The 13,225-nt window shown below is 34.4% G+C and overlaps 1 protein-coding gene across 8 annotated transcripts in view; it reads left to right on the forward strand.

Annotated features, from left to right (window-relative positions):
* Positions 1–13,225, forward strand: part of MAST4 (microtubule associated serine/threonine kinase family member 4) — a 786,570-nt gene that overhangs the window by 699,242 nt on the left and 74,103 nt on the right. For all 8 annotated transcript variants that reach the window (XM_031965792.1, XM_031965783.1, XM_031965810.1 and 5 more), the window contains 2 exons: positions 1,657–1,866; positions 11,784–11,885. In XM_031965792.1, the coding sequence (XP_031821652.1) occupies positions 1,657–1,866; positions 11,784–11,885 (312 nt within the window). The remainder of the gene's footprint in view (positions 1–1,656; positions 1,867–11,783; positions 11,886–13,225) is intronic.

The following is a 13,225-nucleotide window of genomic DNA, read 5'->3' on the forward strand; positions in this document are numbered from 1 at the left end:
GTGTATGGTGGTTTTGTTATTGGAAGTAATGATCCAATCCAGTAATGAGTTTCATAAAGCAGGCACCAAACTCTTATTAGAAAGATAAAATCACTATAATTTAAAAAATACTGTTGAGAACTGACCCCTCTTTTTTAGGTATTATTGAACTGGTTCTAAAATTATTATTATTATTATTATTATTATTATTATTTTTGTTATATACAGTTTGGGAGGCTATTGTTCAGTAGGTTTTATTTAAAGTCAAAAGTCACTTCTGGTCCCTTCCTATTATCTATATTCTAGAAATAACTTGTTATGCCATTAAAAGCTCTTTCTTTTTTTCTCCTTTCCTCCCCATAACCTCATGGGTTATCCACACGCATAGATGGAATGAGTTTTGGATTGTTTTCCATTTCTTTCTCCCCATCTCTCCCCAGCTCCATCTCCTGTTACAGCCTCCTCACTTCTTTACTCATTATGGTTTGAAAGTTAACTATTGGCTTAGATCTGAAAGTGAAAAGTATCATTTTGCTTGGTTAGATCTTAAAATGAGAGTTAGCTCATGAAGAGGAACAAAAGGCGAGGACCCTGGCCAGGAAGAGATATGACATATTCATCTCTTATTGTTGTCCTCATTCCCCAAAACAGTTTGGATTTTTGGGAAGAGGGTTAACCCTTGGAAAATCCTCCATTTTTCCTCCCATTTCAGCCCTCCCACCCTTGTAACCCCAAGGAAAGGAACAAAAGAAAACCTTTGGTTTCATAAATCAGGTGCAGAGTGCTTATTATTTTTAATGAGTCCAACATTGATGTCATTGATTAAAACAGTTTGAGCTATTTATCACATGTCAGTTGTTCAGCAGGAAACTACATAGAAACTATTTGCTTTATTGGGGAGAAAAATGGGTGTTAAGGGAGGAAGTAGATACTAGAGAAGGGGAGGATAATAGTTTTTGATTAGGGATATCTTATGTCTGAAGTCAAGTTTAGGCAATAGGTGATTAGAAGGAATTGAATGAAATTGGAAAGTGAAATCCTAGAGAATTTACTAAGACAATTTCTTGTATTTTTATATATGAGATAGGTTTCAGGAATGAGGATTGCAAAGATAGCATGGTGGATAGAGATCTGTCCTCATGGCCAGAGAACTTGGAATTAATTCCCACTCTGCTACATATGCAAGTCACTTAACCAGTCAGTATGCTAGGCAACTCTTTATAAGAAACAAGGAAGATGCCAGTACCTGCACTGCTCAAAGGAGTTTTCTCACCTGGGAGTTCTCTATAATAAAGAAATCACCAGTCCTGTTCCTATCTTTATGACAGTCCCTTAAAACAATACCAACAAAGATTATTGGGCATTTTTAGCAGACCAGCTGGAGTAGGACCAGTGAAGAAGTGAAGGCATCCCAGGGCTTGCACACTGAGCTGTAGGGAGAAACTTACATAGTCCATTATTCATTTGATAGATTGCAAGCCAGGGAATATGAATGGTTAACATTCCATGTTACTGAACAATATTATAATATATATTAGTATTTTTATATTACTTCTCATATTTATTCTTAAAAATAACCAGTCTTCAAAAAGTACTAATTTATCATAATAACGCAGTTGGAATATACATGTGCATGTTATATCCAACCTGTTTATTTTTTTTCCCTTCATTAAATAGGCTACAGCTCAGATGGAAGAGCGTCTACAGGAAATTATCACCAACTATTCTCCTGATAATGTCCTCCCCCTGGCAGATGGAGTGCTTAGTTTCACCCACCATCAGATCATTGAACTGGCTCGAGATTGCTTGGATAAATCCCACCAGGGCCTCATCACTTCACGATACTTCCTCGAATTACAGCACAAATTAGATAAGTTGCTACAGGAGGTATGAACCGTTCATCGTATAGAGATAATTATCTTGCTGAAAAATTATATGAGAACCCTTGCTTAAAAGTTGTTGCAATGAAATAGTTGAGGCTGCTGTCTCAAGGAAAAAGAAATAGATGGTGGAGTGCTATAAATTCATGCTGGTTGTTTTTTAATGTAATTAAAAAGTTAATGCAGTAACCTTTATAGAAACCTCAGGGCCCAACAATGTATGACTCTAGGATAAGTGGATTGTGAAGGATTTAGAAGCAGTCATTTTTTTCCCCCTAGTCCGCAAGTTATAAATTGCCTGTGTATATGTGCATGTCTTTATGAAGCAATCTCGTACTAATATCTGAAAAGGGTAAATGGAAAAGCACCAGCTTCTTCCAGGCCATATGCCCTGTTAATTAACCTGCATGGTGTTAGGTAGCAAATGGCAAACCTTAAATTTTCACTAGTGTCAGCTCTTATTCTTTAAAAAAAAGAAGCATCCTATTTCCAAAATGAAAGATAAAGAGAGGGCCTGTCTGAGCCTAACACTTGCATGCATAACTCTTGATAACACCTCTGGGAATGTGTATGACAAGTTGCTGAGGGGGATGGGGAGAGTGGACTAAAGCAATAAAAAAGTTCTTCTAAATAACTGAAGCAGATCAACCACAAATAAAACTGGTAATCAAGTTTATTAGATGCATTTTATCTAAATGTATTATGGAAGATAACATTGACCCTGTCGTGACATGATTCAAGGTTATACTCTCAGCTCATAGATATATGTAAATAAACATGATGAACAATCTCTTCATAACTGAATCTTAGGGGAAATTTTTGGTAGGAACTATGTGTGCTAGGCCACATGTCAGCTCACTACTAAAGTATGCTTGATTTAACAACAAGCAATAATCTAATCCTGTTGCAGTTTTTATTGAAAGGACTAGTGAAAATCCTAACAAAGAACCTATGTAAATGAGATTTGATTCTCCTGGGGCAATTGAAATTTTTTTTTTTAATAGCAAGCTTCTTCTTGAAAGGTATAAGCCTTGTGGCCAAGGTTTCCTTTAATTCCCTTGCTCATTTTTTGTTTTGTTTCTCAGTATTTTGGGGCGGGGGAGGGAGGGGGAAGGGAATCGGGATTAAGTGATTTGCCTAACCTCTCATAGCTAAGTGTCTGAGACTGGATTTGCACTCATAGCCTTTTAACTAGCTGCCCTCTGCTCTTTTCCATAGTATCCCTATTATTGCCAGATTGGTTTTATGTTTCCGATCATATAATCTAAATATCTAAGTATCCATCCATTGAACATGGGTACTTGGGTCTATTTGTATGAAAAATAATTATTAGAAACCTTCCCATCCTTCAAAACACACACACACACACACACACACCCTTACCCTTACTCAATCACAAATAAATTGTTTTCAGCTTTTATTCTTCAAGGTGAGCTATAATGAAGTTACCAGATGTGTTTTATATTACTCAGTAAACATTTATTAAGTGCCTACTATAGACTAAGCATTGTGCTAAGTAATAATGGGTAGACAATGAAAGCCAAAAGACCCGCCCTTATGAGTCTAAAGGGATAGACAAAATATAAATAAATGATGTACAAATTAACTGTCGACAAATTGGAAATTATTAATGAGGGAAGACACCTGCATTAAAGGGGGTCAGAAAAAGCTTTCTAGAAAAGATAAGTTTTAACTGGGACTTGAAGGAAGCCAGGAGGCAGAGATGAGGAGGGAGCACATTCTCAGAGTCAGGAGCTATACTGTCTTGTGTGAGGAACAGCAAAGAGGCCAGTGTATTGGATCAGGGTACACAGAAAGAGGGAGTACAAGATGTGAAGGTTATAGAGAGCCAGGGGAGTTTATTGAGTGAGGGTGAAAGGGTGGGGGGAGAGGGTGACCTGCACTTTAGAAAGATCCCTTTGACAGCTGAGTGAAAGATGGACTAACTGAGATGGTATCAGAGGAGACAAGGGGACGTATTCAAGATGTTATAATACAGTTGACAAGCCTTGACAGTAGGTGGTAAGAAAAAGTAAGAATGATTCCCAAGTTTTGAGTCTGGATAACTTGGAAGAGGGGAAGAGTTTGGGAAAAGTTGATGAATTCAGTTTTGAACATGTTGAGTTTGAGATTCTATTAAATGTCCAATTAGAGACATCTAAGAAGCAGTTAGAGATACAAGACTAGAGGTCAGCAGAAAGGTTAGGGATGGATAAATAGATTTAAGAATTGTTAGCATAAAACAATAATTGAATCAATCAGAGTTAATTAGATAATCAAGTGAAATAATATAGAGGCCAAAGAGTAGAAGGAGCCAGGAAAGAACCCTTAGATACACCCCCATTCGGAGTGACATGAATAAATATCCAGCAAAGGAAACTGAGGAGTGGACAGATGATAGGTAGGAGAACTAGTGTCCTGAAAACCTAGAGAGGAGAGAATGTCAATTAGGAGAACGTGATCACCAGCCTCAAAGACTACATAAAGAGAGGTCAAAAAGGATAAGGACCAAGAAAAGTTGAGAGACATTTAGTAACTTTGAAAACAGCAGTTTTGGTCAAATGTTGAGGTTGTAAGCCAGACCATAGAGTTACAACTGAGTGGAAAGAAAGTGGAGGCATCTATTTTAGATGGCTTTCTGAAAAAGCTTAGTCACAAAAGACAGTAGAGATGTAGGGAAAAAGAGAATGGATGGACCAAGTGAAGGGTTTTTTATGTTTATTTATTGATTTATTTATTATTATTATTATTATAGCTTTTTTTTGACAGAACATTTGCATGAGTAATTTTTCAACATTGAACTTTGCAATCACTTCTGTTCCAACTTTTTCCTTCTTTCCCTCTCATACATGTTAAACATGTTAAAGTATATCTTAAATATAATATATGTGTATATATTTATACAGTTCTCTTGTTGCACAAGAAAAATCAGATTTAGAAAGGTAAAAATAACCTGGGAAGAAAAACAAAAATGCAAGCAGTCCACACTCATTTCCCAGTGTTCTTTCACTGGGTGTAGCTGGTTCTGTTCATCACTGATCAATTGGCACTGAATTGGATCCTCTCATTGCTGAAGATTGCCATTTCTATCAGAATTGATTCTCATATAGTATTGTTGTTGAAGTGTATAATTATCTCCTGGTTCTGCTCATTTCACTCAGCATCAGTTCATAAGTCTCTCTAAGCCTCTCTGTATTCATCCTGCTGGTCATTTCTTACAGAAGAATAATATTCTATAACATTCATATATCAAAATTTACACAACCATTCTCCAATTGATGGGCATCCATTCAATTTCCAATTTCTAGCCACCACAAAAAGGGCTGCCACAAACGTTTTTTGCACATACAGGTCCCTTTCCATGAAGAGTTTTTTTTTTTTAAAGGAAAGGGAGAAATACGATCTTATTTGTAGGCAGCAGAGAAGCAGACTTTAGAAGGGGAGAAATTGAAGGGTAAGAATAGGCCTGTTGGAGGAAAAAAATCTTTAGGAGAAAACAGGGTAGAATGCATGTAGAAAAACTTGCTTTGAAGTTTAGAAGTGCCACCTCATTATGTGATAGATAAATGAGTGAAGGAGGAAATAGTGACCGAAGGCATGACATAAGAAGAGGAGGAAGGGAGATAGGGGAACCTCTCAGTATATGGCTTCAGGTTTTTTCAATAAAATGTGAAGCAAGATTGTTAACTGAGATGATGGAAGAAGGGGGAATTTTGGGAGGGATTTTGGGAATTTGGGTGAATTTTGGGAAATTTGAGGAGGGATGAAAAGGTGTGGAGGACATTCTGCATTGATTAGCATAGAGCTCACTGAGAAGGTATAAAAGAATTGTTTTGTAACTGTGAGAGCCTAGTCGAATTATGTATCAAATTCGTAGTGGGCCCCGTCAGCCTGGTTTCATGATTTTCTCATATTTGTTTAATGTCAGGTGTGTACAAATGTGTAGTAAAATTCACTATTCAGTTTTTTTTTCTCCCCATATTTCTATCTACCATACACCTGCTAGTCTTTTTCATGGATGAATTTCTCTATATCAGGAGTAAAGTCTGGAATGTTCTGAATTGGCATTATAATGGATGATGACTAAGTCATCATTTATTGATTTTTTTAGCAAGGTAATGCTTCATTATTTGGGTAGAGACAAATGTGTATTTATAGCATGATAGTCATTCCCTGGCAATAAGAACCTTTTTTGTGTTTCATTGTAAGCTCCTTGAATATAGAAATGGTTTCATTTCTTGTGATGGTATCCCCAGCAGTTGCCCTGCCTGGCATCCAATGGTTGCTTCATAAATAAAATTTAAAAATGTTGACTCCTTGATGGGATTGATCTCTCATACATGTTCCAATCTTAACAGATAAACATTTTTATTCACCCTTTTACTTTTCAATAATTAAAACTCTCTTCAGAACTACATTTACCATAGATAGACATTAAGGACCGAGAATGTTAAGAACAAAACGGAACACAGACAAAGGTGCCCTCAGTAGAGCCGCAGTGTGGGAACATAGCTTTGGTTTTCCTGTGGTATTATTGTTGGTTCCCAGCTGTGACAGACATTCAGGGGATTGCAGCATTTCCTATAGCCTCTTAATGCATTGTTCTATTCTTTTGCATAACTCAGGAAAGTGTCCCCCTGGGCTTTGAGCAGTATGATTTTAGCTAATGCTTTTTTAAAGTTCTGAGGGTGAGATCAATTTAAACTGAATGTTATTTTGGATGTCTCAGTCGTTTTGCTTAGGTGTGTTTGTGAATAGAAGATATAACCTACTATCATATCTGGGTTACAATTTTATTTTGACCAAGGCTTAAAAAAGAAACATGTTCATAGTATCTATTCATGTTCTCTTTTAGAAGAACATTGCTGACAACAAGAAACAAATGTTTCTCTTCTCAGTTGTAGTTCTCTTTAAAATTGAATTAAAAAAAAATCAAAGCTACTCTAGTTTCTTTCCCCTTTTTTCAATGGTAAAATTAGTAGATAAAAATCTTCTTTGAGTAATAACTTCTATCTTTATTTTACATGATAATTCTTGGAAATAGAAAGGAAATTAATATGTATTTTTGTAGATTTTATGATAGTGTTTCCATAACTTAAGCAGTTTAATTAGCTAAACCCTTATTTTTCTTCTTCAAAATTTACCTTTTCTTATGCAAAGCCCTTCTAATAGCTATTAATATTTTGTTCAGCTTTTCATGTTGTTCTTAGATACATGAAACAGTGATAGTATTATATGAGATAAGAACCTCATTATGCAACTTCTATTGTTAACATAAAAAGAAAAGGAATTTAAATATATATATATATATATATATATATATATATATATATATATACACGAACAAGGAGATGATGATTATCTTTGAGAAGGAAGAAGAAATAAATGCCTTCCTGGTTTTTATGTTTCACAGAGGCTTGTCTTTATTGAAGATAAAAAGTTAGAAATTTTAAGTGTAATTTATGTCTTTGTGAAAGTCTCCTCCATAGATGAAAAGAGTTTTAGAAAGTTAGATATGATGATAGATCTCTAAAGAAAATTGAATGGGAATAAAAAAGAGTATACTTTTTTTCCTCATATAAATATGGCACTGTTACAAAAATTGACCATGTATTAGGGCTTAAAAACCTTATAAACAAATTCAAAAATATTAAATTTACCTTTTCCAAACCATAATACAAGAAAAATAATATTCACTAAAAATAATACTCACTAATGCCATGGAAGCATTGATTACAAATTAATTGGAAATTAAATAATTTAAACCTAAAGAATGAGTTAAAATTATCTCCCATACTTTCTTCTTAGGAATATACTCAGTTCTCCCATTATTCACTAATCATCTTCTTATTTTATCTTTTCAACATTTGCTTCCATTTTTTTATTTCTATGTACTTTTCTATATGTCGGAATTAACAAACTCTTAATTAACAAATTAACAAACAAATTTAAAAAATAATAAGCTCCTTCTGTACACACAGTACTGTACTGGGCAAATATGTGTCTTCCCCTCAAGGAGTTTACAATCTAATTAAATTTAATTGAGAGAAAGTTACATCCACATGGATCATTATAATACAAGGGAAAATGTGATATACACCAATGAAAAGTCCAGATAGAAAGCTATGGGAAATTTCAGGAAGGAGAGAGAATTTTGAGCAGCAGCACTTGAGGAGGATATTTAAGGCAGACAAGGATTCCAACCAGCTATTACAGAGCAGAGTGTCCATTCAAGGGATATGGAAGAAAACTATAATACATAGACTAAAAATAGAGCTGCAAATAATTTAATTTGACTTAAATGTAAACTATAAAGGGGAATTAGAGTTGATAAGCTTATGGAGTCTTTTATATATATATATCAGTATCTATCTATATATGATGGAAAGATGCTTGAAGTTTTTGGGTAGAGAATTGGCATAATCAGAGTTGAATTGCATTAGAACGATTAACTGGCAGTAATGTAAACATTGAATGGAGAAGGAGAAAATAGAGGAAGAAAGACCATTTAGAAATCTGTTCCCACCAATATCCCCCCCCCCCAGAAGAAACAAAGCAAAACAAAATATTATGGAAGTCCAGCTAAGAGGTAAGATAGGATAGTAGAAGTGAAAGAAACAAAATTATTTCCCAGATAGACTTGACAGCTTGACAGCTCTTCACAACTGATTGGGGTGTGATAAGGTAAGAATAAGAGAGTAAAAGAAGTGAAAAATGCCTCTGAGGTTATGAGATGAGGTATCAGGGAGGACTATAGAAATAGAGTAAAAGAAAAAAACAGTGGAAGTGAAGAAATAAAGATTACACATGGTATTTATTTGATGAATCTTCTAGATTCTAGCCCCGGTACTCTCTCCATTGTACCACCTAGCAGAATAGAGGAGAATTGAAATTCTCATATGAGGGCCTCAATCTTCCATGTATTCACACACACACACACACACACACACACACATATATATATATATATATATATATATACACACATACATATATGTGTATACAGACATGTTTATACATCATGTCTATTTGTGTATGTATTTCTCTGTGTGTTTTCTGTTTGTATTGCGTGCATGTCTCTGAATCTGTGTATGTGGATATTTAAATCTGTACATTGCATGTATATATATATATATATGTATGTTTTACACATACACATATACATGTGTTTTTTTGTAAACATCTGTCTGTTTATCTGGTTTTTGCCTTTCTAAATCTCTTTGGTGCTAGTGCCTTCTCAGACTATCTCCAATTTACCCCTTATATGTCTTGTTTGTCCAAAGTCTTTTGTATGTTGACTTCCCATTAGAATGTGAGTTCCATAAGAATAATGATGAGTTTTTTACCTTTCTTTTTATTTCCAACCTTAGCATAGTAGCTAGTACATTATAAGTATTTAAAGGAACCCTTGTTGACTATCTGAAAAGATTCTGCATAATACAGTTTGCTGTTCAGTTCTGGATAATTCATCTTGGATCTGGGCTTTGCTTTTTGCAGAGAAATTTTCTTTATATTCCCATATAGCTCTGTTGTACAATTTAGTCAACACAAATAATTACACCAATACATTTTCCCTTTATTTCTTGATCTGTTGATCTAGAGCCTGGTTATAATAGCAGGAAAAAAACATCTATTCAATGGGTACATACCACTGACCCAGTTGTACACAGCAACCTAGGCTTAATCATGCTGGTATTTCAGGATTAGAAGCTTCAGAGAGCTTGAATTAGCTTTTTTTTTTTTTAATCCTTAGGAAAACTAAAGCTCTCTTTTTTTTTATAATACCTATGAACTTGAACTTTAGATTCTTTATATTCTGTGATTTTCCAAAAATGTGCTTACCAAGTTTCATATCATAGCAGTTACTGTTTTAGAATAGGAAGGGACCTTCAATTGGTATACTTTCCACTGTACCTTATTGCTCCTCATGCTTAGGTAAAAAGAAGTGGGAATAAATGTATTTGTTCGGTTAAATTACAGATATCCTAAAATTAGAACACAATATACATAGATAGAGTATGACTAAGAAGATCCATTCATTCATTAAACATTTTTGCCTTTTTAATTTAAAAAAAATCTAATGAATAAAAATAGCTTTTTTCCCTTCCCACCTGCCTTCCCTCATCTCTCTTCTTTCCCCTTTCTAATGAGAAAGAAAAGCAAACTTTTGCTTCAAGCCTGTAGTGAAGCAAAACAAAGTTTCAATCTAAATACTTTTAAGTACTTATTGTATATAACACAAATGAAAAAAACTTGTTAAGCTCATACCAAGTGCTAGGAATACAAATACAGAAGTGAAAGAGCATCTGCCCTAAACTTCTATCCTTGGTGTTAAAAGGAAATACAAAATTTAGATAAGATATGGTCCCTTTTCTCATGAAACACGCAGTCTGTCTAATAGAATAGTACTTCTTGTTTAGTGATGCTCAAACCCCTTTTTGATGATGGTACTGGAATTTAATGCTAAAAATTTAATACTGTTGTCATAAACAGTAAATAATTGCCCAATTATGTTAAATATATATGTGTGTATGTGTGCACATATATATGTATGTGTGTATATATAAATATATACACACATATTTTCCCTTATATACATATACATATATATATATATATATATATACGTATATATATGTGTGTGTGTGTGTGTGTGTATACACACACACACACATACACACATACACACACACATATATTCCTTACAAGCATCAGAGTATTCTAAGTATTATTATAGGTAAAGTCCTCAAGGGATGAAACTATCTTTTACCTTTCTTCATTTTTCCAGTACTTATCAGTGTCTTGTTGGTATTTATAAGTATCTATTGATTTAAGGACTTTCAGGAGTAGTTTAGAAACTATTGTGATCATATACACATTGATTTATTTAAAATTTAGATATTTAGTTTTCATAATTATAGGTAGAATAAAATCATTTGATCACAATTATATGTTAAAATTTTAATTTTGACCTTTTAAGGTAAAAGTTTTCATTGTACTTATTGTAAATCTTCATTGAACAAGTCTAAAAGGGTATAATAAGCAGTATATTAAATTAATTTGAGAAGTCACACTATATTTTGTTTTTGTTGAGGGATCAGTTAAACAAAAAGTACTGAGAGCCACTGTGTTAGCAGAAATCAAATTAAAAACAGATAGTTACATAATATTATATCAGGCATATATATGTTATCTCCACACACTCTATATCCATATCTACATCTATCTTTATAAAACATACATGTACCAAAATCTGAACATTATCCAGTGATCTCAATCAAGCATAGACAATTTTGGAAGTATGATTGGATTTGAATTTTATCTACATTTCATATGTGTTCTCTCTTTCTTGAATGTGTTAAATTACTTGGGTAACAAGAAAATTCTTTCAGACCATCACAAGTGAAGCTAATGTTAGCTTAGGTGTGTAGGCATCACTTTCACGCTGAAAAACAGGGCTCCAAATAGAGACTTTAAGGTATCTTTGTCATGTCTTGCTATAATAAATAGGTCAGCTAAGTAGTACAATAGAAAGAGGCCACATCTGGAGTAAGGAAGATTCTTCTTCCTGAATTCAAATCTGTTCTCAGACACTTATTAGCTATGTAATCATGGACAAAACACTTAACTCTGCTTACCTCAGTTTCCTCCTCTGTCCAATTAGCTGGAGAAAGAAATGGCAAACTGCTCCAGTATTTTTGCCAAAAAGACCCCAGTGAGGTCATGAAGAGTTGGAAATAACTTGAAAATGACCAAACAGAAAAAAAAAAATTAGCTAGTGAGTTTTGTAGCTATTTTTACCTCTACTTGAAAAAGAATCACATATAATGTTGGGTATTTGCATTCATCTGATTTATATGCTTTCTCCTTAGCTTTTAATGTCATCATTTTGTATCATCACTTCTTTTTCTTGTTTTTCCTCAGGCTCACGATCGCTCAGAAAGTGGAGAGTTGGCATTTATCAAACAACTGGTTCGCAAGATTCTAATAGTTATTGCCCGCCCTGCACGCTTATTGGAATGCCTGGTAAGTGGTTGAGACTGATGAGAGACTTAACACAACTATCTCTCAGTCTCCTTGTATCATCATCATCCTCTCACATGAAGAGATCCATTCTAAGGGTCTGAGTTAGACCTCCAGCAGCCACTGGCAGGTGGCTCCCGTATCACAACATATAAAATAAATGAGGGTTTCTTATTTCTGGATGGTGGAAAGAGGCAATATTGGAGAGAAGTTTAGATAGGCTCGGCACAAAATCTTGCATTTAAATGGAAACCATATGATGTTCTACATATCAGACTTCGAGTTTATTTGCAACTGATCAGAATTCTTGAACTGACTTTTGAGGAAGACCACTTGATTCCTAGAATGCCAATAGAATGGCTGCAGTATCATTGGGGCAGCGATACTCATAAGTTAGTTGGGCTGAAATATGGAGATTTGGTTCCTCAGGATTGGTTTCTCCCAAGCTTTGTGTCTGAATTATGGCTTACATAGGTGGCTTGTTGCTTTTGAGTTTTGCAGAGTACAGAGCTTCAAGGGAAAGGAAACTAGAGATGGTATGTCCAACACTGACTGATTCCATGGTGAAGGAAACAGACTTGGTGCTCAGATGAGTAAGCAGAAGAGTGTGAGAAAAGCTGAGTTGGCATACCACTATTGAGTATTATTAGAGGAAGTAATTTATTCTATATGGAAATATAGCAGCTGTATAGGACTGAACAGGGAGGCTTTCAAGCACTCATTATTTATAGCAGTATTTCACTCAACTCATGCTAAACTTGATTTTAGCTAAGGATCTCTTTTTTCCTCTCATGTGGTTTTTGATTGTATATTTTTGATTATTTTTTTTTTTTGCTATTGACATGACGTAAAATTACCCACAAACATGAATAATCAATAAAGTGGCTTTTAAAAATAAGCTAGTACCACTATTTGAAATTTAAACAAGTCTGCAAATAAAGACATAATTCAGGTTTCACAAAGTAGTCCTAATAATCTTGATGTATGGCATTTTTTAGAGTATATTTGCATTGATTTTTCAATTATCAGACATTCTGTGATATAACTAAAGAAAGACACACAACACATAAGCCCCATGAAATTATTTAATGTAGCAGACATCTAGGTAGCTCAGTAAATAGAATGCTGCATCTGGAGACATTTGTCTGGTTGTGTGATCATGGCCAAGTCACTTTTCCTCAGTTTTCTCAAGTGTAAAATGGGGATCATAAAAACATCTAACCTTCCAGGATTGTTTAGCACAGAGTGGGCTCTATATAAATGCTTATTTTCTTGCTTTTCTCCCTTATCTGATGGGGAGAAGAAAATGCAGTTTTAACCTCTGATTTGGGTGGATATCTTTA

This window comes from Sarcophilus harrisii, chromosome 1 (assembly GCF_902635505.1).
Source record: "Sarcophilus harrisii chromosome 1, mSarHar1.11, whole genome shotgun sequence".
In the NCBI taxonomy this organism is placed as follows: Eukaryota; Metazoa; Chordata; class Mammalia; order Dasyuromorphia; family Dasyuridae; genus Sarcophilus; species Sarcophilus harrisii.